Source organism: Parambassis ranga, chromosome 14 (assembly GCF_900634625.1).
Source record: "Parambassis ranga chromosome 14, fParRan2.1, whole genome shotgun sequence".
In the NCBI taxonomy this organism is placed as follows: Eukaryota; Metazoa; Chordata; class Actinopteri; family Ambassidae; genus Parambassis; species Parambassis ranga.
This window is the reverse complement of record NC_041034.1, coordinates 1,316,638-1,344,565: the sequence shown is the minus strand read 5'-3', so window position 1 is coordinate 1,344,565 and position 27,928 is coordinate 1,316,638. Positions and strand designations below refer to the sequence as shown.

The window sequence follows — 27,928 nt, the reverse complement described above, 5'->3', positions numbered from 1 at the left end:
TCACCCCTCTCTCACCCCTCACCCCTCTCAGAAGCCTTCCGTTTGTTTCACAGTGTTCCTGCTCGGCTGCATCAGCTGCATCCACACTGCAGGCAGAAGTTTTCATAATAAACCCTCCACTGTATGAAATAAACCGCCTCAGTCTGAACAGTCGGGTCAGAGTTCTACAAAAAAAACAATGAAAGTTCTGACTGAATAACACCACCCCCTAGCTGTGATGTTCTGGTGCTGCAATGTCAATAAAATCCTCATTACTCATGACGGCCTCTTCTGATTGGATGGGGATGAAAGTGGGATTTTAACCAATCAGACGGTCGGTATATTCTAACCAGGATCCATTTTCACAGGCTTTAAAACTTTTTTAATCTTAGTGAAATTAGAAGTTGCTTTTTCTGTGACCAGTTTAAAATATTTACAACATTAAAAAATAAAATGAGCACAGATATGTCCTCTTTACTTCCTGTTTTCACTGTGCAGGTTTAATCATTTAAAACATGATTAAAAGTCTTTGGTATCTTTTGGGTCATAAACTGTTCAGACTGATCTGCTCCCTCCTGCAGTGTGAACGCAGCCTCACAGTGTCTGACTCCACTCTGTTCTAGATGAGGGACAAAGAGTTATGAGTGAGTGTGTGTTATTCGTACAGACACTCGGGCGAAATCTTCCTACAGCTCCCTGACGACCTGTGAGGCGGCCATTTTCCTTTTTGTGACAAATACAAACAACATTTACAAACATAACTGATGTTTTCATTTTTGGGCACTGAGAGGAAAAAAAAGAAGCAGAGGAAGTGGAGATGGATAAGGACAAAACAAACAAGCTTAAAACAACAACAAGCTGCTGTTTATCTAAAAAAACATAAAAAGAAGAGGAACATCTGGAATGACAGCAGCAGCTACATTCGTGTTTGCACCGGGAATGGAAACATGAACATAGAACGTACCAGAAATAAACACGGTGCCCCAGCAAGAAGGGAAATCTGTGCGACTGTACAGCAAAAAAATATGCTCATTTTGGCCACTTGGGGGCAGCAGAGACAACACGGTGAACAAGCAGCTGATCGTTTCCAGACCAGCAGCTACATCCAGCCTCCCACGGTCACTGGCTTGTCTAAAACATCAATAATGTAATTTGTTCATTTAGAATATTTTAAAAAGACTCAAGGTTTGGTGCCATATTTAAAAATTCAATTTAAACCTGGAATAACTGATTCTGTCCACCTGGGGGCGCTGCTCCACGTGGTGAAAGTGGCAAGTGATAAGAACATCGTCCTGTTTTCTTTTGTTTTTGGTCTCCTCCTAGGACGTCATGTGGCTCTTTAGCTGCTAAATACTTCACTCCAACTCTATCTGTCTGCCATTTTGCTGCCAACAGCGCCCCCTGTGGCTCAAAACGATAAACAGCAAGGGCCTGTGAAATCCAAACGATGAGCTAAAAGACGCTAAAACGCTTCAAAAAGCTGATATGTTGAGCGTTGCTGGGGCACCATGCTAACATGAGTCCAGTTCTAAGAAACACGTCTGATGAGATATGCGTCTAAAAAAACCTCCAGTTAGAGAAATTATAAAAAGACAGTTTTCATCAGGCAGAAACCAGCCAATCAGAGAGAAGTAAAGCAGGGTTTCTGTCTTCCTATTGGCTGACCTCCCGTCTAACCATCATACAATCCGTAAAGAAGTTCACAGTCATCAAAAACACATCGATCTTCACTTCCTGTGTGTGTTCGGACAATCATCGTGTGCTTCAACAATCATTCCAGCGTGAGGCAAAGGTCTCTGGATTTATTCTCGTTACTTTCCAAAAACCCACATCAAGTTTCTTTTTTCCTGTTTTTCTCTTAAAGTGCAGACTATCCCATCATCTACCTGAGTGTTAGTGAGTTAGTGCTGTTTCTACTCTGATGCTGAACGTGTGTTTGTGAGAGACCACTGGAAACCCTCTTCCTGTTCATCACACTCCAGGTTCTGTGGTGTTTTTGTGTAGATGCCATGCTGATGTACAAACAAACGTGCTTATTTTACATGGACAAAAACTCATCGACTGAAATGAAGCGTTTCACAGCGGCTGTTGTGCTTCTGGTGTAAATCCAGGGTTAGGGTGAACTGATTTAAACCCACAATTAGTTTCAGAGCAGCAGGCCCTGTTCACACTGGAGAAAGTCAATCCAGCTAGAGTGGGATTGAATCCGGATAGCCTTTAAGCTGGATACATTCAGACCTATTTTCATTTGCGTCGTTTTTTGTTTGTTTTTTTTGTCCTGTGTCGCTCGTTCTTTTGCTTTTTTTCGGTTTAAAAAGCAGTTTATTTCTTTGTAGCCCTGGCAAAAATAAACTCGGGGCAAAGCTGTCGTAGTTCGACACTCTCCCTGTGAACTGGAAGCATCACGTCACTAGCGGTATTCACTAGCTGCATTTGTGTTCAGACCTGAGCCAGATGTAAGCCAATCCGGCTAGATCCACCTCCGGGAGGTGGACTGAAATCAATCCGGATATATCCACACGGCCTGAATCCCGCTCTAGCCGGATTGATCAGTGTGAACGGGGTCTTAGAGCTACAGTACAGAACCTTCTCACAGTCGCAGGGTCCATTTCAGTCCAAAAAGAAACTTCCACGATTAAAGACGATCTTCCATCATCTTCATCATGTGAAATATTACATCGGCAGCTACAACATGTGTGCAGTTACTCTCGCTGCCAGAAGGGGGAGCCAAAGCTTCCACACTGTAGCTTTAAAGCCTTGGAACGATGTTTATTGCCGCAATGCACCCTGGGAGTTGTAGTGTGACAGGATGAGGATGAAAACAATTTACAAATCTTAAGGTCTGCTCACAAACACGAACCTTAACGAGGAGCTGTCAGATTTAACTCCTGATACGCCGTCAGCTCTGACTCTGCTTTAGTACCGTTTGATTTTCCTCTGTGCTATCAATACACATAATAGTGTTATGTTAGTATAAAAGTTTGTGTGTGACTGATTTTGTGCTGGAATGATTTTAAACACCTAAAAACAGCCGTTAGTAACAGAAACAAAGAGACAGAACAGAGTGAAACAATAACAAACAGCTCTAGCAGTGCTATCACTAATTTACAAAGACTATCCACGTTAGAAATGCTGAGCTCCTTAAAAATGTTTCTTCACTGTATGTTTTTGTACTTATTATTATTTTTTTAATTCTTCATAACACCGCCAAACGTTTGCTTCATTTCATGTAGGAACGGCAGACTCAGGAGGGAAAATACTTTGAAATGTTGGTCTACACGTCGTCAGCCGGCAGGTCGGGGATGCAGGTCTTAGCTCGCGTGAAGAACGCCATCTTCTCTCTGAAAGCACACGACAAGCAGTGAGACCTCCGAGGAGGAAGAGTTCAGCTCTAACAGGAACACAGCCAGTCTGAAGGTGGGGGACAGGTCAACCTCCATCACCTCTGAAGCGCCACACAAACATTTCAAAGGCTTCTTTAAGGTTTCACAGCATGAGCCGCCTGAACACTTCGGACTGAGCCTGGCAGCTGATCAGAACCAAGAAGAGCATCTTCATGCTAAGCTAGGCTAAGCTAACTAGTCTTGTCTTTCCTGTCTTGTACCTGAAGGTCTGGACCTCAGGGACCTCTTTGCGGCTCTGGCCCCGGATCTTGTGGACGTCCTTGGCTGCAGCCCTCATCATCTTCTCCACCCGCTTCTCCTGCAGCTGCTCCTCATGAGTCTGGACGGGAGACATGTTGTTTTGAGGAACACCAACTCTCTTTGGACGTCCTGAGAAGCTGCCGCAGCCTCACCTGTTTCTCGGCCTGCCTGAGCAGCAGACGGAAGCGTTCGTCCTCTTGGACCAAGGCCGGTAACTCCCTCTGCCCTCGCTGCTTCGCCTCCTCCAGCTGCACCTTCAGCTCCCGCAGCACCCGCAGATCCTGCGCCAGCCGGGCCTGCCGCGTCCGGGACACCTGCAGGTCCAGCTCCAGGTCTAGAGAAGTCCGCAGCAGACCGTCCAGACCTTTAACCTGCACGGGAGGCTGAAGGGACAGACGTTAGTTGAGTTACTGAACAGATGACGCTCGGCTCGTTCACAGAAGAAAACATGAGACATTTTAAGTTAGTAAGTAAATGTATCAACCAATTGAAAGATTACTGTTCTTAACTGAACAATCTATTGATTGCTGCGAATACAAATTGATCATCTTGGTGGTTTTATTGCAGCAGTAGGACTTGCAGATGTTGAAATGTTTTTATATGTCAGGGTTTTTTGCCTTGAGTGAAAGTTAAAGACTGTTGTGAACACTTTTACAAAGGTGAGAGGAGCACAGCCTGGCAGTCTCAGCTCAGGGTGAAAACCGACAGGCGTGCAGCAGACGGAGAGCTTCAGAGCTAAAACTGAGCGCTGCAGCATCACAAAGCAAAGAACTTTGAAAGCACTGAATCTGCAGCCGAACGTCCGAAACGGTTTTAAAAAGTGTGATTTTTGTCAGCGTGATCGAACTCTGAGGCTGGATTTGCTGCCTCCGTCTAAATTAATAGAAGCTGGTGAATGTCAGAGCCGCATTAAACATTCAGACGCTTGTTAAATATTAAGACGGACTTCAGTGGGAGTCGCTGTGCAGCATGAAGACTTAAAAAAAACTGAATCTCCTTTTTTCTCTCAGGGGAAATCTCTGTAAGGAAAACATTTAAGACGTAAAACTTAAAAATATTCTCTGGGATTAAAGCCGTAAATTTAAGAAAAACTCTTTAAACTCCAAACTCTAAACTCACATAAAACAAATTTATGAGGAAAAATAGTTTATTTTCATGATTCTTTTCTTGTTATTTATCAGTATATTGATCGTGTGCGATGAAGAGGAGCAGTAATGACGAGCGTCTCTACCTTCTTCATGCGCATGCTGCGTCTCTCTGAGGCGTTTCTGACAAACGGAGACTTCTTGGAGAGGGTGGAGCTGTCGCTGTCGCTGCGGTTTATCTGGTAAAAAATAAAAAACATTCTTATGAACTGCCTCTGAGCTGAAGTCACATCCGTCTGTCTGTCAGCACTGACCCTGCAGATGTACTGGCTCTGAGGTCCCGGGGAGAAGGTCTTGGAGCGGATGATGGTGTTGCCCCTCATAAAGGGTATCTGCTGGTGGACGTCTGGCCGCCGCTCTTTGGGCCGAACTACAGAGCAGTGACGGGACGACAAACCGTCCATGCTCGTCTCCTTGTTCACCTGCAGGAAGGACATGAGGACAGACGGTCAGCGCTCACTTAAAGAGACAGAAGACAGAAGACGTTCCGCAGCAGGTACCTTCTCTGTCATGGCTGCTGCTGCTGGAGGTGGAGGAGGAGGCGGAAGAGGACGTTTGGACACCTTCTCCTCTTCCTCCTCTTCTGCTCCCCATTGGCTGCTGTCGGGATAAAACGCATCCTCTTCCTCCTGAGGTCTCTCCCCTTCCATGCCGCTTCCTTCTTCGTCATCAAATATGTCTTCCTCCAGAGGGTCGCCATGCCTGACAGTCAGACACACAGTCAGTGTTTGGCCTCATTCACAGCAGGTATAAAGCTCCGCATGCTAACATATGCTATGATTCACACAGAGGAGCTGTTCTTCTCGTAACTTTGGACCTCCTCCTCCGCCTCCTCCTCCGTGTCTGTGTTATTTATTGTTAACCTTGTGATTGTAGCACAGAGGGCGGAGGAAAGGTGGAGGCATCAGAGTGGTGGGAGGAGAAGCTCGGGAAGCTTTTTATTTACACTGCGAACCTGCCGAACACTCACAGGGTGATTGATTTACAAGTGAGCAAACACGAGGTGACTCCAACCGTAATAACAGAAACAAAGTGAAGACACAGACGGTGTTTTTGCATGTGAATCACACACAGCATGTCTGAGCAGGGATTCAAATACCTCCATTAATACTCGAGTCGGTGACACTGTGTGCGTGAGGAATAGATATTTAACACAAACACCTGAGAGAAACAGGCTTCAGAAGAGACGGGAGATGACGACACTCACCACTCATCGTCTTCAGGAGCTCCGACCCTGTCGCTGCTGGATACACGAGTCTGAAACACAGAGCACAGCTGTCAAGTTCCTCTGAAGTTAATGAGACTAAATGAGTCTGTGAGGCTGCTTTAGAGAAGTTACACAGAGATATTTTATTCAAGGAGGACTACTGAGTGAGTCAAATCACATTTCATGTCATTTTTACAGCTAAAATATTAAAAATATATGTTAAAAAAAGAATTTTCCTCTTGAAAAACATCCTTCATCCACAGAAATGTGGTGAAAGATTTTTTATAATCTCACTGAAAACGGTTTAAACTAAGTTTAAGTTTAAATGCAGAAAATTACAAACGAAACTACTACTGTGTGTGTGTGTGTGTGTGTCCACTGGGGACAGTGTACCCCGTCAGGGCCGCCCGCCACTCGGTTCTCTTTGTCCTTGCTTTTGATGTCGGGCATATAGGCGCGGCTCAGCAGGTTGTACCACTTGGTGCATCGGTCCTCTGAACAGCTGACGTCAGCCAGGCTGATCTGAGCTCCGGCCTGCGTGGAGCAGAGAGGAGGAAGAGGAAGAGGAGGAGGAGGAGAGAGGAGAGAGGAGAGGAGGAGGAGGAGAGAGGAGGAGAGAGGAGGAGGAGGAGGAGGAGGAGGAAGAGGAGGAAGAGGAGGAGAGAGGAGAGAGGAGAGGAGGAGGAGGAGAGAGGAGAGAGGAAGAGGAGGAGGAGGAGGAGGAGGAGAGAGGAGGAGGAGGAGGAGGAGGAGGAAGAGGAGGAGAGGAGGAGGAGGAGGAGGAGGAGGAGGAGGAGGAGGAGGAGAGAGGAGGAGGAGGAGGAGGAGGAGAGAGGAGGAGGAGGAGGAGGAGGAGGAGGAGGAGGAGGAGGAGGAGAGAGGAGGAGGAGGAGAGGAGGAGGAGGAGGAGGAGGAAGAGGAGGAGGAGGAGGAGAGAGGAGGGGAGGAGAGAGGAGGGGGAGGAGGAGGAGGAGGAAGAGGAAGAGGAGGAGAGGAGGAGGAGGAGGAGGAGGAGGAGGAGGAGAGGAGTCAAAATAACACAAACACTGCATCTCTCATCACATCTGAGTTAAAAATGACACTGTTGATATTTATGTGTGTGTTAAATCTAAAAAAACACCAAAGGAGGAATCATTTTAAAAGTCCTGTCCTCCTCAGCACCCAGCAGGAAGCCATGATGGAGTCACATGACCAACACTCAGAGTCTGTCTGACCTGCAGCTGATCTCTGAATACCTGAGTTATTCTGCACACACACACTCTGCCTGCAGACAGGATGGAGTCTGGAGGAGCAGTGACCAAAAGAACACACTGACTGATCATGTGACAGGAAATCCAGAAACACTGCAGTTTGACTAACCACACACTCCTCGTGGCCTGATTTGCTGTTGTTGCAGACGTCGACCCTCAGGGTCTTCTGCCTCAGTGCACTGTGGGATATCTGCATGCCGAACACCTCGTTAAACTCCACCAGGTCCTGAGGCAGCGAGCCGCGCGTCCTAAAGAGACAGCGCGTGGCCTCCATGCAGGGCAGCACCGCCACGCGCAGATACCTGCAGGAGAGGGCGACAGGAGGAGGCTTAGTCACATGATGTGTTCACCATTATGTTTCAATGTAAGCACAAAGATATACATCATGAGCAAACAAAGGTATTAAACACACCAGGATGCACACATGACACGCCTGAGAAAACAAGTAAACACTGTAAAACCCTCTCACACACGGCGCCTCTTTAAACAGACATTTCTACATAGATGTAAGAGTGCGTACATTTTCTGGTCAGCCGGCAGACAGAGGGCGCTACAGTTGGACAGCTGCATGACGTAGATGGTGAAACGCTGGTCTCTGGACTCATAACGGAAACCGAGCTGCACCTGAGAGCAGCCCGGGGCCAACCGGTCCTCGTAAGAGCCCAGGAGGTCAGCTGGGAGGCCCGGCCTAGAGGAGACAAGAGAGAGGCACCAGGGCGCCACCTCAAAAAGTGAGTCAACCGCCAGAGACTCGCTTGAAAATTACATTATTATTAACATTATATTGTTTATTATTTAAACAATTTTAAAGTATTTCTGATTCTGATATATAAAAACAGCAACTCTTCGTACCTGCGCTCGGACGGTTCATACACTCCGCTGTCGCCGGCCACGGACTCATCAGACACTGCAGAGGAAACGCCCATCTTCTTTGGCCCTGCCCCCGTCCCTCGCAGCTGAGGAGCTGAGTCTAAAACGGTCGGATCACAAAGTTCATTAACTAATGATTTAGTACAATCACATCCTATAGTATCATCAGTAAATCAAAAAAAGACAAAAGAAGGTTTGAATGTATCCAACAAGTGCTTCACACACACACACTGTCTGACCACTGCGCGACCAAGAACACACACACACACACAGTGCTGCAGCCACAAACACTGACTGGATCAGCAAATGTAGATTCATCCACCACAGAAAGTAGTCCCTAACCAATCCTTACAAACAGCAGTGACTCACAGAATGAGGCACTGACGTCAGTGTTTGGCTGCACAGGTCGACCCTGTATCAGGCAGCAGCATGGAGCGCACACAGGAAATCAGACACTTCGTCCACCTTTCACCTGCAGCTCCAAGAACTGAAGTCACATTCACCTGCAGCGCTGCAGCTCAACCCACTCTCACTGCCATTCATTTTTAATTAATTCTTATGAAACCTCCAGGACAACTTTTCTTCTTCGAAGAGCTGCAGAACATCGCTGAGAATCTGCACATTTTTACTTTATAATCAAAGTCATCTGCACATTTCAAAGAGGAGCTGCTGGCTGATGATTCAGCTCAAAGTTTTTTGTCCAATACAAAGACCAAGAACTAAACTAAATGACATAAAACAGAGAAGATTATCTCACATGAGAAGCACCCACACACACACACAGAGGTGACCCTGCAATCCTACACCATCCTAACCTTCACCGCCCCTCTCTTCATCACTCCCACCAGCAATCGGGTTTCACACACAGTATTCAATTTCTTATTACACACACACACACACTCGGAGTGAGTGAGTGGGAGGATTCCAGGTATCCTGCTCTCCAATAAAGCTGGAGTGTCCCATGTGATGTCTGCTGTAACAGAGGCTGCAGGCGTCTCCTACGTCTTACTGCGGCTCAGTTTATACAGACACTTCATCATGATCGCCATCTCAGGTTATTAACTGGGATCATCTGTGAGCCCTCCTGAGCCGGCGACGTGCAAAAAAACACTTTGCTGCCAAAACTGCAGCGAGTATAAGAGACTCTGCCTAAAAGGTTTCATTTGTCACTTTGATTCTTGTGACTACACTAAACAAACTCATCTGAAAGTCACTGCAAACACCCCAAACAAGATTCAAATGTTCAAAAAGCTGAAATGTAAAATTAAAAACAAAAAGTTCTCCACTCCTCGTAACAACCTGGCAGCCATGACGGACTCACATGTGTCCAGCAGTCACATGACAGGTACTGATATGAAAAAAAATGCTAAAAACGTTTGAATTTTCCACAGTGTGATGATAAAGAGGACCACAGAGGATCGGGTATGAGGGCTTTGTCTGTACCTTTGACCTCCTCGCCCAGCGCGGCGTTGTGGTTCTGCTTTTCCTCCAGCCCTCCGCCCTCCACGCGCTCCTGCTGCCGCTGCTCCTCAGAGTCCAGGCTGAGCTCGAGCTCTGCCAGCCTGCTTTGCAGCTCCAGATCTAGGCCCAACCCGCCGGGTCCTGTCTGGCCTGCGAAAGTGTCCCCAGACAGAAAACTAGTGTCCGTGACCAGGGGGGAGCACGGCGGCGACAGTGAGGAAAGAGACGACCGCGGAGATAAGGAGCTCATGGAGCGAGGGGTTTCTGACAGTCTGAGGGCCTGGATCCTGGATGACCCTGACTCCGCTCCAACACCACCTCCTGCGCCTCCTCCAGCAGAACACTCTGCCCCTCCTGCTTTGCCCTCGGGCTTCCCCACATCTTTCCCGTCACAGCCCGTCACCACCTCATGTTCGTGTATGGTGGTGATGGAGCTGGAGGGCCGGTAGCCTCCCTGGTTGCCCTCCTGCAGGAGGCTGTCCAGCTTGTTCTGGAAGTCCGGATCGGCCAGCTCGGGCTGCTCCAGGTAGATGTCAGTGAAGCTGAGCGAGGAGGTGGAGCCCAAGCTGGAGGTGGTGGCCAGAGAGCCGCGGCTGGACGTCAGGGAGCCTCGACTGCTGCCGGACGAACAGGACAGGGTGCTGGCCGACAGGCTGGAGGAGAGAGACACGTCAGTCAGAGTCCTGAATGCCCGCTAAGCCTCCCTCGTGTCTTTGGGTCAATTTGCTTTTATCAAAGAAATACTTCATGATGAGAAAAGGCAGAGAAAACAGGGGTATTCTGGGAGGAGACTGCCGCTGAGTTTTAGACGAACATGAAAAGAGGTAAATCAAAAGGAAGGCTGCTGTGTACAGCCAACAGCATCACTGCAGGCTAACTTCTGTTTCCTCCCTTTGATTTCTCTTCATCCCATTTTTTTCTGCCTCCCTCTGCTGCTCTCTGCTCCATCTTTCCCTCCTACTTGACTAGTAAAGGTATCAGTGAAATAAAACTTACACAAATCTGGGATTAGGACACTTCAAGGCAGCATTACAGATATCAGTTCAGTTTAGTTCCATTTTATTCATACAGCACCTTTTACAAACAGAATTGTCTCAAGGTGCTTTACAGAAACCCGAGCAAGCAGACAGCGTCAGGAAAACCTCCCTTTAACAGGAAGAAACCTCGAAGATACGGCTCACTTCCACGGCCTCATCACACAGGGCTGACTCTGGATGACCTGATTAAAGATCATTTCCACAGACACAGCAGCGCTGTCCTGCTGGGAGACGTCTGATGTCCGATCATCAGCGTCGAACCGACACATTTCAGACACACGTTGGGCTCTTACAGCAGCATTACGCCATCCATTAAAATCTAACTTTCTGTCGACGAGCGCTGAGCTGAGCTGCAAAATTAGATTTACCCAGAGAGGCCGTGGCTGAGATCAATAACACAGAACTTGACTGCTTTGATCTTCAGCAAATTTTTGATCATTAAAGGTTAAAAATTTCTCCTCCTCTTCACTTCAAAGCTCCGAACCAGCTTTTTAGAAATCTGTTCAATAAAAGCTTGAAACATACAGATATGATCTGCGTGTAACAGCCTATCAGGACGTCTGGCTGCACACATGTAACAACAGCTGCTCATAGCACTGACTCATCAATCATATGAGATGCACGCACCTTTTGAGCTGAGTGTGCAGCGACGTGGCGAGTCGAACCATCTCCTCCAGCTCCCTCACCAGCTTGTTCCTCTTACAGTGAAGTCGCAGCCTGAGAAGACAAAACGTTTCAATTCATTTCACTCAAAACAATCAAATAAAGCCGCCTCTGACATCCTGCCTCCGGTCCTCCACACTCAGGAGGATGAATGAAAGACACCGAACATAATCCCGCTCTGAAGCTGCAGGTTAACAAACATGACACGGCAGCAGCGAGGTGTTCGGCCTTTGTGAGCGGCTGCTTTGTGTTTCAGTGGCGGCGGTGTCGCCTGCTTGTTTGAGCTTTGTTTGGAGGAAACTGGTCCATTAACAGCCGTTCATACGATCTACGGGTTTTTAGTGGAAACAGGCCAAAGAGGGGAACCTTCGATCGAGTTACAGTTTCCTGTCTCTGAGTCTGTTCTCAACAATGACATTAATTTAATATTTTGTGCCTTTGTTGTTAATCACATGGAAGAACCTCTTTTTATGGATTACTGGCTGACAGGGTTTGGGGGAGGTGTGTGCGGGGCTGATCAATGACAGAGGGGGAAATGTCTGATGGTGGAGAAAGACACTAAAGACGACGTTTATATCAGTAAACGTCTCATATCACATATCTAAACTTTGAGGTAAAATCTTTGTTTACATTTGTGACTGTAATGTACGGAAGCATCTAGAACATTTGTGTCCATTTCTGGGATTTGTTTCCTGCAGATTTTTGGGTTTTCTGAATAATTTGTGAGTATTTAAAGTTTAGAAAAATATATCTTCCTGTAAATTTGACATTATTGTCTCTCTCCAACTTGAACTCAGCCCACTGCTGTGGATTATCACAGCCTGTAGTCTTCACCCAGAGCTTGCAGATGCTAATGGAAGATGCTGCCAAACAAACATCACACACCAGAAGAACTGAGGTGACCACGGTGCTGAGAGGCATTCAGACTCTCTCAGTCTCAACAGATTTTGAAAAGACTAGGAGGACTCACTAACAGACCGTCTTCAGCAGGTTTTTGTATGATGATGGAGGTCGCACATGTAACAACAGCTCCTGATGAGGGATCAAAGACAACTGAACAAGCAAACAGACCAGCGGGTGGTTTGCTAACCTACAAAAAACTCAAAGAAGAAGAAGAAGAATAAACAAACACTGACGATAGTATCTGCTTAGAAAAAAAACTGGTTTGGATCAAGTATTGGAGGAGTCGATCGTTTTGATGTTCCTGCTACTTCCTGTCATCTTCTGACGCTGTTTCTACCCTATCGTGTTTGCAGTTGGGTTATTGATCAGTTTGAACCAAGCGGCAACCTCCGGGGCTCAGACTTGAAGCCCATGCGGAAGTGTCAAAACTTGTAGTTCACGCCGCAACCACTGGGGGCTGGCTCCAAAAGCGAGTCATTTCCCATAGACTCCCATGTTAAAATGGCCGACTTCACAGCAGAAATGAACATGTTTACAGCCTGGTACAAAAAACCACTCTGGTCTCAGATGATAGGTTCTCTTCTAGTGTCAGTTGTAGGGGGGGTGAATTTTTTTACAACTCACTCGTTTCAATTGTATTCGGACTTTATAATTATGGGCGTTGCCGCTTGAGTGACAGACAGTTGACGTATCACAGTGCGAGTTTCCTGCTTCCACGATCGCCCGCCCCCCTAAACCCCGCTCGTGCCCCCCTCTTTGTCCGTATTTGGAGTTTTGGCGGACGTGACGCTGCCAACATGGCGGCGGTCATCAACGTCCCGGAGCCTCCCACCGAGCCTCAGAACGGCTCTTCAGAAACAAACGGGTGACGTCACGGAAGCTCTGTCCATAGTTTTTACTGTCAATGGTTTGAACTACCCGACTGTAACTGAGGTTGGGTCTGATCCACTCACACAGGAACAGTCGACTGTCCACAACTACTGCAGACTGGTGCAGACTTTACCCAACAGGGAATTATGGGTAAAATTGGGTGAAAACTCATGTTGTATGTCACCAGCTTTAAAGCCACATGTTACAAGGTGAGAATCTGACATAAAAAAAACCTGCAGACACCGACTATACAGTGTCTTGACCACGCATTTGTGAGGATTTTGTGTGTGTGTGTGTGTGTGTGTGCCACAAGAGGTTCTTTTTGTGAGTGCAGATTCTCGGGTTACAGGAACATGAGACGAGACACAATAAGAGACTGAGCTCAGGTAGAGTCTGACCTGAACAACGAACAACGACAGTCCTGTTTAGAGGAAGAGGCGGGATGGGGGGGGGGGGGTTGATATTCAGGAGGGTGGGACAAAATTAAAGAGGCTTGCCTCTCAGTCAGAGCCTTGCTCTGGTTGTCTCTGGCGGCCTGCAGGTCTCTCTCCAGGCGCTTCTTCTCGGACTCCAGCTTCTCGGCATCGTTGGGCTCCAGGCGTTGGCGGGGGCTGACATACTGCAGCTCCTTCAGCAGCTCTTCCTTCTCGTTGATCAGGATGAGGCGGTCCCGCTCTGGATCCAGCAGCCCCGGCCACGCCTCGCTGTCCAGTTTGGCGATCTGCACCTCGATGGTGGCGATCCTGCATAAAGATGCAGCAGACGATTAACCCACGTGGATTAATGTCCCTCAGCTCTAGTACAGCTTCCACTCCAAACAGAGTACCTTCTCTTGGCCTCCTCGTACTTCAGGCTCAGACGAACCTTCTCCGCCAGTTTGTTGGTGGTCGTCATAAACTGATAAAAAAACAAACATGGTGGATGTCAGTTCACACTAAAACAAGTCACAATGAAAACTGGCCTCACAAAACCATGAGACAAAAGTTAGTACGAGGCATTAAAACGTGAATTTATATGTATAAACATGAATATTCTTTGACATTTACAAGAAAAGCATCTATAAGAAAAGAGATTTTACCTTACATTATTAAAAATAAAACCAACATACAGTGAAATTTATAACATCCTCACCTCAGCAGGGATGTCAGTCTGCGAGCCGGCGTCAGAGAACAATGGAGGGATGGAGAGTTCAGAGTTGGCGAGTGAGGGACTGCTGCCCCACAACTCCTGCTGGGAGCCCGAGTCCAGCTGGAAGCCGTCCTTCAACACCGCCAGTTTCTGGATGAAGAGATGAGACACAGAGAGGGCGGCTGCAGATAACACTTAACATGATCGCCTGTCTGCAGGGAGGGAACGAGGGTGTCGTGGAGCTTTTACATGAAGAGGGGTTAAAAAAAACAAAATGTTAAAAATAAAGAGGTGAGTCCACAGCAGACAGTGCAGTGCAACTTGTTCAGATTAAATCTGCAAATGTATGAAAAAAACAAAACAAATCAGAACTCTACAGAAAAAAAATCCTAACTTACAATTTTAAACTTCTGATATTATAGACGCCCCGACCTCTGAGATTAAAGTAAAAAATCTAGAGCTTAATTATTGCCCCAGTCAAAGTGAGCAGTCACAGTATGTGTAATATTAACTTTTCCAGCTGCGCTATAAACATTCCTCAACACCTCCTTCATGACCTTTGCACTCAGCCTTTTATTGGATTATCTAGGAATTTGGGAATCAAAGCTGTCAAGTGAAAGTGGTTCAGGGTCAAAGAGCAGATGTAAAATATGTCTGTGTTCTTCCTCACAGCGGCGAGGACGAGGCTGCCGCGGCGACGCTTTCATCTTTACGGCCATGATGAAAATCTTCGGCTGGTTTTTGAAGCCGTCGGTGGAATGTACGTTATCTCTGCTTTTCACACAGGGCTCAACAATAACACACCACCGCTGTCGTAGTGTCACAGTGTTTTAAGGATGCAGCCAGTCTGTCCTTCATGTTCAAGATATTTAACTATGTGAATTTTACAGCCTCTACAATCACGGCCTTCTAGTTATACAGAGCACTGGATGATTTTGGTCTTTTTACAGAATCTTGTGAGAGCAAAAATGTTATGAACTACTGGACTACTCTCTGATTTTAAGGACTGCTCGGTTTAATAAATGGTTAAAATACCATTTGTGGATGAGGAAGTCAGAAGCAGAGAGAGGAGGTGATGTCTTCACAATGTCTTAATGTGTCTTAACGAGATGCTTAAACAAAAAAAGAATAATAAGGTCATTATCATATAAGAACTGAACATTTGGACTCTGAGCTGTTTGTCACAGCTGCCTGTGAGGGAAATAAATCTGATACAAACATACAGCAGATGCACAAACACATGAGAAAAGACTGAGCTGTCAGCTGCAGATGGCAGAGTGTGTGTGTGTGTGGTGCAGTGAGGAGTCCACAGAGCAGATTATGTATTATTGAAGACACGTTCCTCCCTCTGCCTCCAAACCAATAAAGCAGCAGCTGAACTTCACCTGATATTTACATCTAAACCCAGCTGAGGGACGTATGACGGAGAACACCGAGGACTGAAGTCTAGGTTTAACACGCGATGCAGGAAGTCAAATATCTGCACACTTCAAGACATTAAGATGTTGCTTTCCAGTTGTTGCATCAGAGCCACAGAGCTCTGTTCATGTGCACCTGTGTGCAGACTTCAAGTCCCATCATGCAACTTTAATACACTCTGCAGCCATGGTGGAAATATGGATGCAAAGCTGTCACATGCAATGAAGGATGGCTGGAGGGAGACGGCAGCAGGATGGAGGGGCATAAACTATACATTAAGACAGAGGACAGGGAGAGAGACACGTCTGCAGGAAGGAGACTCATCGCTTACTGAAACATTCCTGTTTAAAGGCTTTTTAAAGCCTCTTCACTGTCGCTGTCTCTGTTAGCACAGCTCACAGCGTTTTAATGTCCTTCAATCAAGCACAATCAGAGCTTTTAAAATAAAGTGACCTTTGTGGTCTGGGTGTGATCACTGACTCGTCTCTTGAGTCTCTGAGGATCGGACAGTGTCTCCTCTTTCCTTCATTGTTTGTTTGTCGGGGAGTTCAGCCTCCAGCAGCCTTTAAACAATGATCTGCTTCTACAAATTTTGGACTAATGGCATGTTCCTGGTTCAGGTAAGTGACACCAGTCATGGTTGTTGACTGAGGCCAGTGTGGAGAACCTACAGTGAAGCTGAACCTCTGTGACAGCTGCTCCCTTTTTGAGTTTGTAAAAAAAAACATGGACTTACACAAACACCTTTTACTGCCTAAACCAGAGTATGACAGACATCACACTCTTTATCTAGAAGGTCCCGGCTCAGGCGAAACAATGGTGTCGTTTGAAGACACTGTTGGAGTTTGTGTACCTGCATGAGCTCCTGCTTCTCCTTCTCCCCGGAGCTGATTGCGTCCCGGATGGAGCGCACCTCGTTGAGGATGGCCTGTGCATCCTGCACCTTGTAGCCATACGGGTTGTTGGACACCTTCTGGTCAATCCTGGAGGTCAGGAGACGGGGTGAGGAAAGGGGGGGGGAAGAGAGAGGAAGTCAGTTTGGAAGTTGATGATTTGGTCTTTTACAGGGATTAGTTGACCTTCTTTTTTAATTGTTTACACAGACGGAGACGCTGCAGGAAAACAGCCATCAGAGGCTGCATGCACGCCCCATCATCATCAGCAAGTCATGCATGCTTTTGAACAACCGGTCCTTCCACATTCTTCAGAGAGGGAAGAGGGGAGGAGGGAGCACGGAGTGAGAGAGACGAGAAAACAAGGTACAGAGAGAATGAGGAAGTGAGGGAGGGAGGAGGGAGGCACTTGTCTGTAACAGGGACCAGTAATCCTCTCAAAGTCCTCCTCAAACACGCAGTGAAAACGGCGCTATGAGGCTTTTTTATGATTAAAATCACAACGGCCACTTCACAGTAACACAGACAGACAGAGAGGCACTGGACCGCTACAGAGACAGATAACTGACTGCTGTGAAGTGAAATCACTCCGTGTGTAAACGTGCCATCTTTTATCAACAGGAACTCCTTCTACCTGGTTTACAGTCACGAGGTAAACCCCAGCTGATGCTGCATTATTTCAGGCTAAGAATAAAGTTCCAAACATGGAGTAAAAACCAAACAGCTGCACTTGAACACACCACAAACAGCCACAGCATCCAGTGTGGGTGAAAAACCCAGGGTGTCACCCTAACCCCGCTTTACTCCTAGGAAGAAACTGTGACATCTAAAGTATGGGTGTAACCAAAAGAACAGTGTGTAACCATCTTGTGACCCCTCACACCAAGAAAACCACAGATCCACTCTAAGTCCTCTGATCCCTTCGATCAGAAAACACCAAAACTCTCTTCCTGTGAAGCAACATTTTGTGAAATCGAGTGTGTGGCTGCGTTCCAGTCTGAGCCTCTTCCATTTTTCTACAAACAGCGAGCGGCTGCTGTAACAGGAGAGGAGAGTCGGGGAGGAATGCCGTCCGACCACTCTGCCTCAGCCTCTCTCTTTAATCCTCCTGACACTCTCACTGTGCTGCGTGAACACACACAGACCGGACGGTCCTGTTCATCAGTTCACATTCCCCACCACACACCTTCACCGTGACGGGGACTTCACGTTCTGAGGTGTAGAAGTAGGTCAGATCGATGGGATGGAAGGTTTCATTCGGCTAAAACAGGAAGTGCTGCTCCCTTTATCTCTGCTGTGCAACAATAACCATGTTGAGCAGATAAAGGAGAAGCTGAAGCCGGCCGCTGCAGACCGACAGTCCACCAGCTGTCCCAGCTCTGCACCGCTCTCCATGCACGACTCCTCTTCCTCCTACCTATGATATCTCTTCAGATTCCTCTGCAGAGCTGTTGTAACAAATTGTGGCCACTGTTCTCTGTGACATGAAACAGAGGTCAGACTTTCACAGATGATTGTTTTACCTTTTAAAACACACCCCCCCCTCACACACTCTCCTGACTTTACTTTGACTCAGCAGGAAACTTGAGTGGGAGATGTTTTGCAGTCAGAATGTGGAGCTGCACATTTGCTATTCCAGTCAGACTCTAACAGCCTTAAATTAAGGAGGTCTGCCGGCAGCCTGCAGCACGGGGATGTCAACACACCTGTCAACCTTCAGGTCAGATTCAAGGAGAGTGGACTGAGAGCTTTCAGAGGACAGCACAGACAAAGGAGTGTGTGTGTGTGTGATCACTCACTCTTTGAGTGTCTCGAAGCCTTGTTCTTTGTACAGCAGCTCCTGCTTCATACAGGCCAGGTCCCGCTTCAGCTTGTTCACCTGAGACAGAGTGAAGCAGGTACTTTAAAGGCCAAGAGTCCTTTTGTGTTCTTACCTTTACAAAAGGTAAATATCTCTGTGAAGATTTGCCTTAGAACAGGATGTTAAAGCTCTTACCCGACTTTTGGCTGTGGCTATCTCGGCTTTCAGGATCTCTGGGTCGTATTTGCTGGACGAGGACGATCTGGAGTTCACTGCGGGAAAAAAGAGGCGAGCAGGACTTGTTGAAAAGCAGCCTGACCAGATGTCATTTAAAAAATAAAATGAAGTAGTGTGTGTTTTGATTTTAGAGAACTATCTTCCTCTCCTCTTGACAGGATTTATTTATCCACACATCAGGGGCACCTGCTTCTTGTCAGATTCAGGACCTGCAGCAGATTTTGCCTGAGCAGACAAACATCATGTCGCAGCACACAGTAATTACTCCTTCAATCACACGGTCACTCACAGCTCGTCTGTGACGTCGACTTGTCCCTCCATGCGTCATTCAGCTGCCGGTACTCCTGCTGCGCCAGGCGAAGCCTCTGCTCCTTCACCTGGTAGATCTCTTTCTGGGCACTGAGTGCATCTCGGGCCACAGCCAAGTAGTCCCGCAGCATGACCTCCTGCTCCCGCTGCCATTGGATCCGCGGGTCCTCCAGCTGGGTGCTCTCTGCAGGAGGAGGTGAAGAAAAGACACACAATTATGATCATTAAAAGAGAAACAGCAGAGAAGGCGACAGCGAGGAGAACAGCAACAATGGCCTCACTGGTGTTGTGGTCGACATAGTACGCTCCGACGACGGGGTCGAACGCCTCCTCCCAGCCGACCGGGAGCTCATCTCCAATACAGTCAGCGAACGTCAGAGGCTTCGTCTGCCTGAAGAAAACATTCACAGAATACATTCAGAAAACCTCACAAAAAAATGTATTCCAAACCATTTTTCTTTGTCACGGTTACAAAATGCCACAAATTAAGCACTAAAAAGTGTAAAATAAAAATGTCCGCACTCCACAGCACCACAGATGTATGCTGCAGTCACATGACAGCAAGTATTTGGCTGAAAACAGCATGTGTGAATAAATAAACCTTTTTCTAGAGGAGCTTGTGTGAATGTTTTGGGGGATGGAGGTGGACGGTCGGTTTTACTATGAGTTCACCTCTAAGGAGGGGGGAACAGAAGAAAAGGGGGTGGGAGGAGCGCTGGTCCCTCTCAGTAGGCACAATAGGAGGAAACCAGCCCGTGGCATTCCACAAGCAGAGCTGACGTATCGCCTGGAGGTTTCTGGGGCAACCCTCAGCCTCACAGCAGCCTCACACAGACCGCTCTGCAGCGACCACTATAACCAACGTCTGACCCCCATCTGGACGAGTCACAGTTTAAGTATTAGACCCTGTTATAGTGCATCAACAAAGCCAATCAGAGAGCGATGTGTGAACTAATTTTTTAAAGAAAACATCATGAATATTTACAAAAAAGTTTGTTCAAAACAACTGATCTGTCTGTTTGAAACCACGCTGACTGACAGCTGAAGTGAAGCCGTACTCGGTCTTACTGCCAACCAATGACACATAATGAATAAAAGCTGTTAGTTGCTCACAAAGCAAACAAACGCTACGACAACCTCCCTCACTGATGAGTCGAAGCCTCTGTGGATTCCCCTGTCTTGTGCTTTGTGACTGCAGATTCATACAAACAGAGAGCGGCTCACTGCTGAGGGGAGAAACCAAACTGGGTCCTTTTACAGCTGATGAATAATGAAAGGGGGCCCGGAGAAGACCCCTTAGCTCCACTCTAAATTTAGCTCGGGAAAGACAGGGAGCCTGCTGCCAACCGCTGATCCCAGAAAAAAAAAGGCTGGCTGGTTAGCTGGCCACATCCCATTATTTGATTCCTCTCTCCTCTCACACACTAAATCCTCTCCTCTAATCGCCTGGCCGAGGGGGAGACGCTGACCTAAACCCGCCGCTCTCCAACAGTTTCCCTTTGGAGCAACGAGGGACCAGCTGGCAGCGGCGGCCCAGCCTCCATTTCACTGTCAGTTATTCAATAGCCACTTGTAGTGCTTCTCACATGCTTCAGTGGGTTAGTGCTCAGGCTGCCTGCCTGTGAGAGCAGATAACACACACAACCCCGCCATCGTAAAGGAGCCTGAGGAGCCGGCCTGACATCTATCGTTTTATTCTGGTGCTTGTTTATATGTTCTATTTGAGGGCATGAGAGAACATTTATCGTCATACACACAAACATATTCAGTTTATAAATAAAGCAGAAAACATGCAGCATGCAGCTTGGAGCACCAAATGTTCTTGCAAACCTTGTAGCCCAATTTCCGTTCATCACATTTACCACGTCCAGTGGTGTCGAACAAGACGCTCTTTTCCTGGACAGCATCCCCTCTGCTATCCTGTGTCAGTCTCTGTTTTTAAAGCTCAATGACTTTGTGTTTTCAGCTCTACAAGTCTACAGAGACGATGAGACGAAGGTGTACTACACCTGCCAGGATGTTTTACTACTGAACTTGACACAGGACACAAAGCCAAGCACTTAATGCTACTTCCAGTCATGCAGAAATGGGACTACATGGAATTGTAAATACAGCTGCACATCATGGATGTCAGGCCAGCACCTAACCTTAGTCTGCATAAGGTTTCATCTCTTCGGCTGGTAACTCGTGTATGTTTTGACGTCTCAGCCACATATTCACAATGGTTTATTCAGCGATGAGTTCAAGGACACTAACAACATGAAATGCCACTGAGGACATTTCAAAGCGAGCTTGTAGCAGTTACAATGTTTGCGGAGGATTCTTGTCGTGTCATCATTTTTGAGACAGTCATGCTCTGCCGTCCAGACACTGTTCTGTGCATGGGAAGATTTTACACTGGATTCAGAGACCTGTTGTTACATAGATACTGTAACAACAGCAGAAGCAGAGACCTCCAGACCTCCTTGTTGGCAGCATTTTCCTCCAGCTCCCTCAGGAGGATCTCCACCCACTCCCAGGTTCTGGTTGGAGAAACAACACTGTGCCTAGGAGCCTCTAAAGTGCAGTGACTATTTAATTTGATATCTGGAATCTGATGTGTGTAACTGAACAGCTTTTTTCCCTCTAAATAAACATAAATATTGATCGTATCAATACCACACTAAAACGACATGTTGGGTCAGCTCTGAGGCTCTAACGTCACCCTTCTGTCAGACAGCTCAGATGAAACTTGTTGTGCCATAGATCAGTTGCAGTGTTGACAGTCATCAGAGCGTTCTGAGAGCAAGCTGCCTGTTAAGCAGTCTAATTAAACTGTAGTGCACAGGCCAGTTAAAATAACATTTGATAACCCTGCAGTAAAAATTTGCTCTAAGTGCAAGTTAGCCACATTTGCAAGATAAGCAGTGTGGAACTGCAGCCACCCACTAGTGTCCAGCGTGGATAACCCTGCCTTATGTAACTGCTATCTAAACACACGCTGCGAATACCAATTAATAGGTGTTTTATCTCAACATATACTTTCACTTTTTAGATATTATGGCACCAGAAGTGTCTAAAAACAGAACAAACAAAACAGTTTTTAAAACCTGATCAGTCCGAGTAGAGTACACACACTCACACACTACCCCCCAGGTTTCACATACCAAGGTAAACAGCGAGGCCAGGCCCCGCCGCTCTGATGAAAACTGACAAAGCGTGCGGCAGCAGAGTGCAAACACACAGGGAGGCGAGCTGCATAGCTGAATGGTGAGTCAGGCGGCAGCGCTCATTCAGAGCCTATTATAAATTCCTCAAGAGGAGTTATAAGGCTTCATACTGCACTTCACGGCTGCTCAAGGTCCAACAGTAACATCAGAAATACACCCACAGGGTTCTGCCTTCAGCCTCGCAGCAGCATCGTCTGTTATGATTAACTGACAAAGCATCCAAAAAAAAAAGGGTGTAAAATACAACCTGCACATTACCTCCTCATACCAGCGCTGCCTTATCAGACAGATAACATTCCTCTCACCTGACGACATGCATTTACTGCAGGGGTGGATATTGCACCCTGAGGGATATGTGCTGAGGGGTTTTTTTAAAAAAAAATTCCAAAAACACCCAGAGATTTCACTCTTTATATTTATTCTAGTCCTCTGAAGGTCTTGCTGAATGGAGAGCTAATTTTTTAAAAAGGAGCACGCTAATAGAAAGCTGTGCTCTTGCTGTAATGGAGATGTTTGTTCAACACATGGACAGAATAAAACAGACACTAGTAAGGACGACACTGACTCCAAATTGATCAGAGGCCAATTATAGGAGTTGATCAGTTCAATCAAAGTGACATATAAATAACAGCAGACAGCTCACAATGACCTGTGACCACCAATCTATCATCAGTTCATACCTGGGAACATTATGTAGCACATTTTCAGTGATTCCTTCAATAAATTCTTAAAACACTGAGTTCACAAGAAGAGGACGAACAACCTAAAAACACAATACTATTCAGTCATGGCCGTCGCCGAGGCATCAGAAAACAAAACATTTAGCAAGAAATCTGCAATACAATCTGGACGTGAACAGCAGCATTAGATATTCAAATACAGAGCATCAGATATCTGTCACTCTGCCTCTGAATGCCGCAGGGAGAACGACAACACACACACACACACACAAAGCTGTCAGTGACAAAACAAGGTTTGTTGTCTTTCTTCATTCCTGAAACACAAAGGGAGGGTTTTCACAGGACTGCGGCCGAGAATTCAAACCATCAATTTTCCTTATGTCTCCTTCTCAGACTTTGTGATCCAAAGCAAACAGCAGAGCTCAATGCTCATCAATCAGCAAGGACTCAGATGGAAAACTGATGATTTATCCAGTCTACACCAGAAGACTGGTCGAACATGTCATCACAACGCACATTTTCCCAGTAAGTTCAGATCAGCCTGATGATGGGAAATATCTCAGTAATTTGACCCATATATTCATCCACAGGCAGTAAAATGTGGCCTCAGTAATATTAGTGGAAACCTCAGCAGAAATGTTCATGACTCAGACAGCTCAAGCGGGGACTTAAAGGCACCACCATGGCCTGGTGGTGAGCATCTGTGGTCCTATTGTTTGCAGTTTGCCCTCACTGCTGGCACTGGCACTGGCTGAACCCTTGTGATCAGCTTTTTGGTCAGTCGGGTGTGTTGAAGAAACTAGCACACTGTTACCACATACAGGCTGTGAACACTGGTAACAACAAACCCTCCCTTTACTTACATTTGTCCTGTTTGTCACTTTGAACAAGAAATCCAGCAGCTGGTGTGGAGAGTATTCACTTCCACATGCTAACTTATATTTAACTTATTTTGGTGAAACTCAGGTACTCAGGTAGTTTTAAGTTGTCTATTCAATGTGCAGTTTGTACATTGCACAGTACTGTGGATGAACAGAGGCGGCATTAAAACGTGCTACGGTCTAAATTAATAGAATAGAAATACTTTATTTATCCCAAGCGGGCACTCAGCCTACTAAAAATACACCTCTAACTAGGGCTGTGTATTGGCAAGAATCTGGCGATACGATACATATCACGATACACATGCCACGATACAATACGATATATATATATATATATATATATATATATTTCTGTAGCTTGAAATCTGTAGGAGATACATTTGGCAGATGACCCTTGTTGAAGGGCTCTGTCATTCCTTTTTTTGATAAAAACTTGAAGTTGACCTGGAATGTCCTCTGTGAGATGAACATTTTGATAGTTGAATGGCTGAAATCGGCCAATGTATGCTGAAGATACGCTGCGCCAAAAAACGTACGGAAGAAGAAGAAGGGTGAAGTTATTATGCTGAAACAGATAGTGTGCACTGTGCACCACTAAAGTAAGATGTTGAAATTAATGTTTGCTCATAAATTATTTAAAAAAAATAAATTTCGCCACAACTTCCATCGATACCAATATCTCCAAATAAAATATCGCGATATATCACAGAATCGATTTTTTCTTACACTCCTACCTCTAACTGTAGATAATAATAATTCCAAAATATAAAAATCGATGATCCAAATACACAATAAACGTAGTCACAATCCGTTCTTACAGTGTAATAATTACTAAAGAAGATGTCTATGCATGATTATAACAAGTGGAGGCACAGCAAGTGGTTTGCTGGGACGGATGGGGAAAACGTACACCGAGGACTGTGGTCATAGAAAAGACTGGTGTCACCAAGCAGCTCAAATCCAGATCTGCATGTGCGCAAATACAAGAATTCTACTGATACCTATTGATAATCCCAGATCATATCAATGACTTTGACAGAAAATCCAGATGCTTGTCTTATTTGTGGTTTACTGTATTATTTTTCACACATAAACCCCGTCACGTCTGCCTCTATGCTGTGAAACGCATCGTTAATTCATGAGCGTCTTGGTTATGCATTAAAACTCAGCAGCAGCAGCAGCAGCAGCCTGTGCTCAGATCCCTGTTAACAGTTTGCGGGGCCTCATGCTGCACTTTGACCCTGTGCACCTTGGCAGGCAGTGAAAGGGATTTCAGATGAATCAGGCCTTTGGTTGGAGAGACTGCTCCGTCCTTCACGTCGTGTGTTTCAGGAATGTGCGTGTGTTGTTGTTATTCAGGAATTTTTTGTTTCTCGCTCATCACTGAAAACCCCCAGAGAGGTTTCACTACAAGCAGAGAGTCTTCATTCCACCTGCCATGTTTCAGACTGCGGCTCACTACAGCACGTATGTTCGGTGCAGCATTATTAGCAGAGTTATTATTTATTCTTCAGTCAATAACTCAACAACTCCAACAAGATCCAACACTTACAAGGAGACAACAACAATAAATACAAATCTCTCCGAGCATGTAGTGCTGTACACACTGGTAGCTGGCCGCTGTACGGCAAACAATCCAATATGAAAATCAATATTCTGTCCCAGAACACATGCTGAAGTTTGAACTGAAGGTCCTACAAGAGGCAGGAGAGGTAATGCTAATGCTAGCAGTTTAGACTTGAGGTTCCAAAAGGGGACGTCAATCCTTTAATAAATAAAATCACCCATCTTTTGATTACCCAGGACTCGTGTGTGGGGTCAAAGGCTTCCAATATGTCAACGACCACTTCACCTCAAAACATCTGTGTGACATCACATCCATCTTTACTTCCTGTTTTCCAGGTTTCTCATTAATTTCATGTGTTTGTGTTGTATATTTAAAGTATTTTCTAAAGGCTAATGTATTGTTGTGACATTAGAGCGGTGGGTTATGAGTCTGAAAACCTCTGAAATTCAAAGTTGGTAAAGTAAAAACCTAAAGTACAGCTAAGGTGAAAGGACATCACTGCTCGTCCACTACAAACGAACAAAGTGCACCGAACACATGAAAGAATCCGTGTGTTCTCTCACAGAAAGAAAAAAACAACTCAAGAATTCCAGACATAAGCCATTAGAGGGATTTTGTGTCAAAGTCCGAGGAGTCTTAAGTAACTGGTAGAGATGAAAAACGAGTCCCTGTGAAAGTCTGCCCCCCCTCCCAGCCCCAGCTTGTTTTGTACAAGTGAGGCTGTGTCATGCTCGGCACTGTAAGCCTATTATGCTGATGGATTTCTATAAGAGAGCAGAAAAAAAAAGGTATCTCACACCTGATTTCTAATTAAAGGAATACAAACGAGCAGGATGCATCCTGAAGAAGAAAATAAGCCGGGCTCTATTTCCACCTCAGCTGTGTAACATGAACAAACTAAAATATTTCAGCACCAGAAAAACTCATCTACAGCCCAGTAATAACCCAATCACCCCGGATCTCTGGAGGATAACAAGGATTCTGTCTGTGCGATCTCCTCAAGCAGGAGTGTTATTAAGCTGAGGCGCCCCAACAGCCAAACAACAAATGTTCCTGGAAGGTTTAAATTATGGAAGATGATTGACAGACACACTGCTAAAAGGCAACTTGTAAGAAACAAGCAACCACTGCACATTCAAGATCAGTGAACATGCAGAGCCGGGGCGTCTGTTGGAGACAATGTGGAGGCGACATGGGTCTGTCCAAAACCCAGCCACACTGGAGGGACCGAGATCAATACAATAACGGGCCTGGGTTTAGAATACTCTTTTGTTACTGTAGATCTCTGCAAAGTGCCGGAAACGGTCCCACTGAGGGATGAATATTTATTGAAGATACTTTTGGCAAAAAATAGTAAAGCCATAACCAGAAAATGGTTCAAAGTGGAACCACAACGGGATCATTAGAGCAATGTACTGTATGGAGAGACTTACTTTGGTTTTAAGACTTAGGGTGGAGAGATGTGGCTGGATGGTGCATGCACCTTGAATAACATGACATGTGACACACATGATGTACTCGTGTTGACTGTTTATACATAAATACATGCATTCATGTTAACAGGACCGATGGTTCCTATGAGGGATCTAATAAACATGTTATAAAGACAGCAGCAGGTCTGAGCACTGATGCGCATCATCCACGGGTCAAAGGTCACGCATCCTTCCTACCTGTCTCTGGGGTCGATCCAGCTCGTGCACTGGTTAATGTGGTCAATGTAATACACTTTGCCATCATCGTCTCTAGCTTCCTCCCAACCCTCAGGTAGTGGCAACTCCTTCCTTGGCATGTCAGGCGAGTCTCCATGTAATGAACTGCCCTCTGCTCAGAATCACCGTACCGAAGGCAGCCCGTGGCTTTTCTGTGTCATCATCACCTCACGGTCAGCTCCGCGCGCCGTGCTCTGGATTAGGCCATACTAATAATCCATAATAATCCACAGATTAGCAGAGAATCCAACCTCAAAGTGGAGGGGAGGGGAGGGGAGGAGGGTGGGGGTCTGTTAGAAGGCTGCACTTGTCCCCCCACGCATCCCCACGCATCCGTGATAAAAACACGGCGTGTTCAAAAACACTCCGTGACGTCGTTTGACGTGTTTTCCAGCATGTTTTGCAACTTTTCTGGGTCGGGTTGGAAACTTTGAGGTGGCCCGGTGACAACTTTGAGAGCAGACTACGATTATCCACGGTCCACGGAGCACGGTCGGTGCAGCTCCGCCGCTGCAGCGTCAGCCCCTGCTCGGTTTCACCGTGAACAGCCTCAGAAAAAGCGATTATAAACCCCCCTACGGAGGCCTCCGTGTGTCCGGGGGAGGCGATGCTTCTCCGCTCAGACGCTCCGCGAGGCTTCAGAAATCCTCCGAAACGCTCCAGACCGGGCTGGTCCGCGCTCCGCGCTGCCTACAGGCCACCATGTTTAGCAGCAGTTACCGATGCTAGCCGCCAGACGCGGGGGGGAAGTAACGAACGAATCCACGCGTGTTTAAATCCCGCAAACCCGCCACAAACTTCTCCGCTGTGTCGGTAAATTGTGCGTCTGCAACCGGACGGGGGAAGAAGCGGCGGCGGTGAAGTCTCTCCTCAGTCCCGATGACTTCGTTCGACCGCCATCAAGCTTTCCGCGGTAACTCACTGCCACTTCCGGTTTCAAAATAAAACATCGAGTCAACAAAATACGACTTCCGGTCACAACAGTTAATTACGTTCCAGGCAGATCAATAGATTAATTCAAGTGATGCCAAAACAATGAAAATTTAAAGTGAATTTATCTTTA

The 27,928-nt window shown here is 46.4% G+C and overlaps 1 protein-coding gene across 2 annotated transcripts; it reads right to left on the bottom strand.

The window, feature by feature from the left end:
* Window positions 1-27,784, bottom strand: wwc1 (WW and C2 domain containing 1). Of its 2 annotated transcripts, XM_028420954.1 has the most exons (23): window positions 26,827-27,784; window positions 19,098-19,207; window positions 18,797-19,000; window positions 18,466-18,542; window positions 18,269-18,348; window positions 16,430-16,559; window positions 14,161-14,307; window positions 13,856-13,926; window positions 13,527-13,772; window positions 11,221-11,310; window positions 9,539-10,209; window positions 8,078-8,195; window positions 7,746-7,913; window positions 7,335-7,527; window positions 6,369-6,509; window positions 5,976-6,025; window positions 5,269-5,470; window positions 5,023-5,190; window positions 4,855-4,947; window positions 3,776-4,006; window positions 3,584-3,702; window positions 3,240-3,320; window positions 3-86 (listed from the first exon to the last, which is right to left on the bottom strand). In XM_028420954.1, exons 1-22 carry the CDS (start codon window positions 26,943-26,945, stop codon window positions 3,254-3,256), a joined length of 3,495 nt encoding a protein of 1,164 aa, XP_028276755.1. In that variant the 5' UTR covers window positions 26,946-27,784; the 3' UTR covers window positions 3-86; window positions 3,240-3,253. The 2 variants fall into 2 exon arrangements, with proteins under 2 accessions (XP_028276754.1, XP_028276755.1); XM_028420953.1 differs by having other exon boundaries at window positions 1-3,320.
* Between the last annotated feature and the right edge of the window lie 144 nt (window positions 27,785-27,928).

Bases quoted from the DNA above. Each gene is read 5' to 3' on its own strand.
- wwc1 (XM_028420953.1), bottom strand. From the start codon at position 26,945: ATGCCAAGGAAGGAGTTGCCACTACCTGAGGGTTGGGAGGAAGCTAGA. The intron at 7,528-7,745 runs GTACGCACTCTT...CCTCTCCTGCAG, and splicing joins CTGCCGGCTGACCAGAAAAT to GTATCTGCGCGTGGCGGTGC. The intron at 4,948-5,022 runs GTCAGTGCTGAC...ATTTTTTACCAG, and splicing joins AGAGCCAGTACATCTGCAGG to ATAAACCGCAGCGACAGCGA.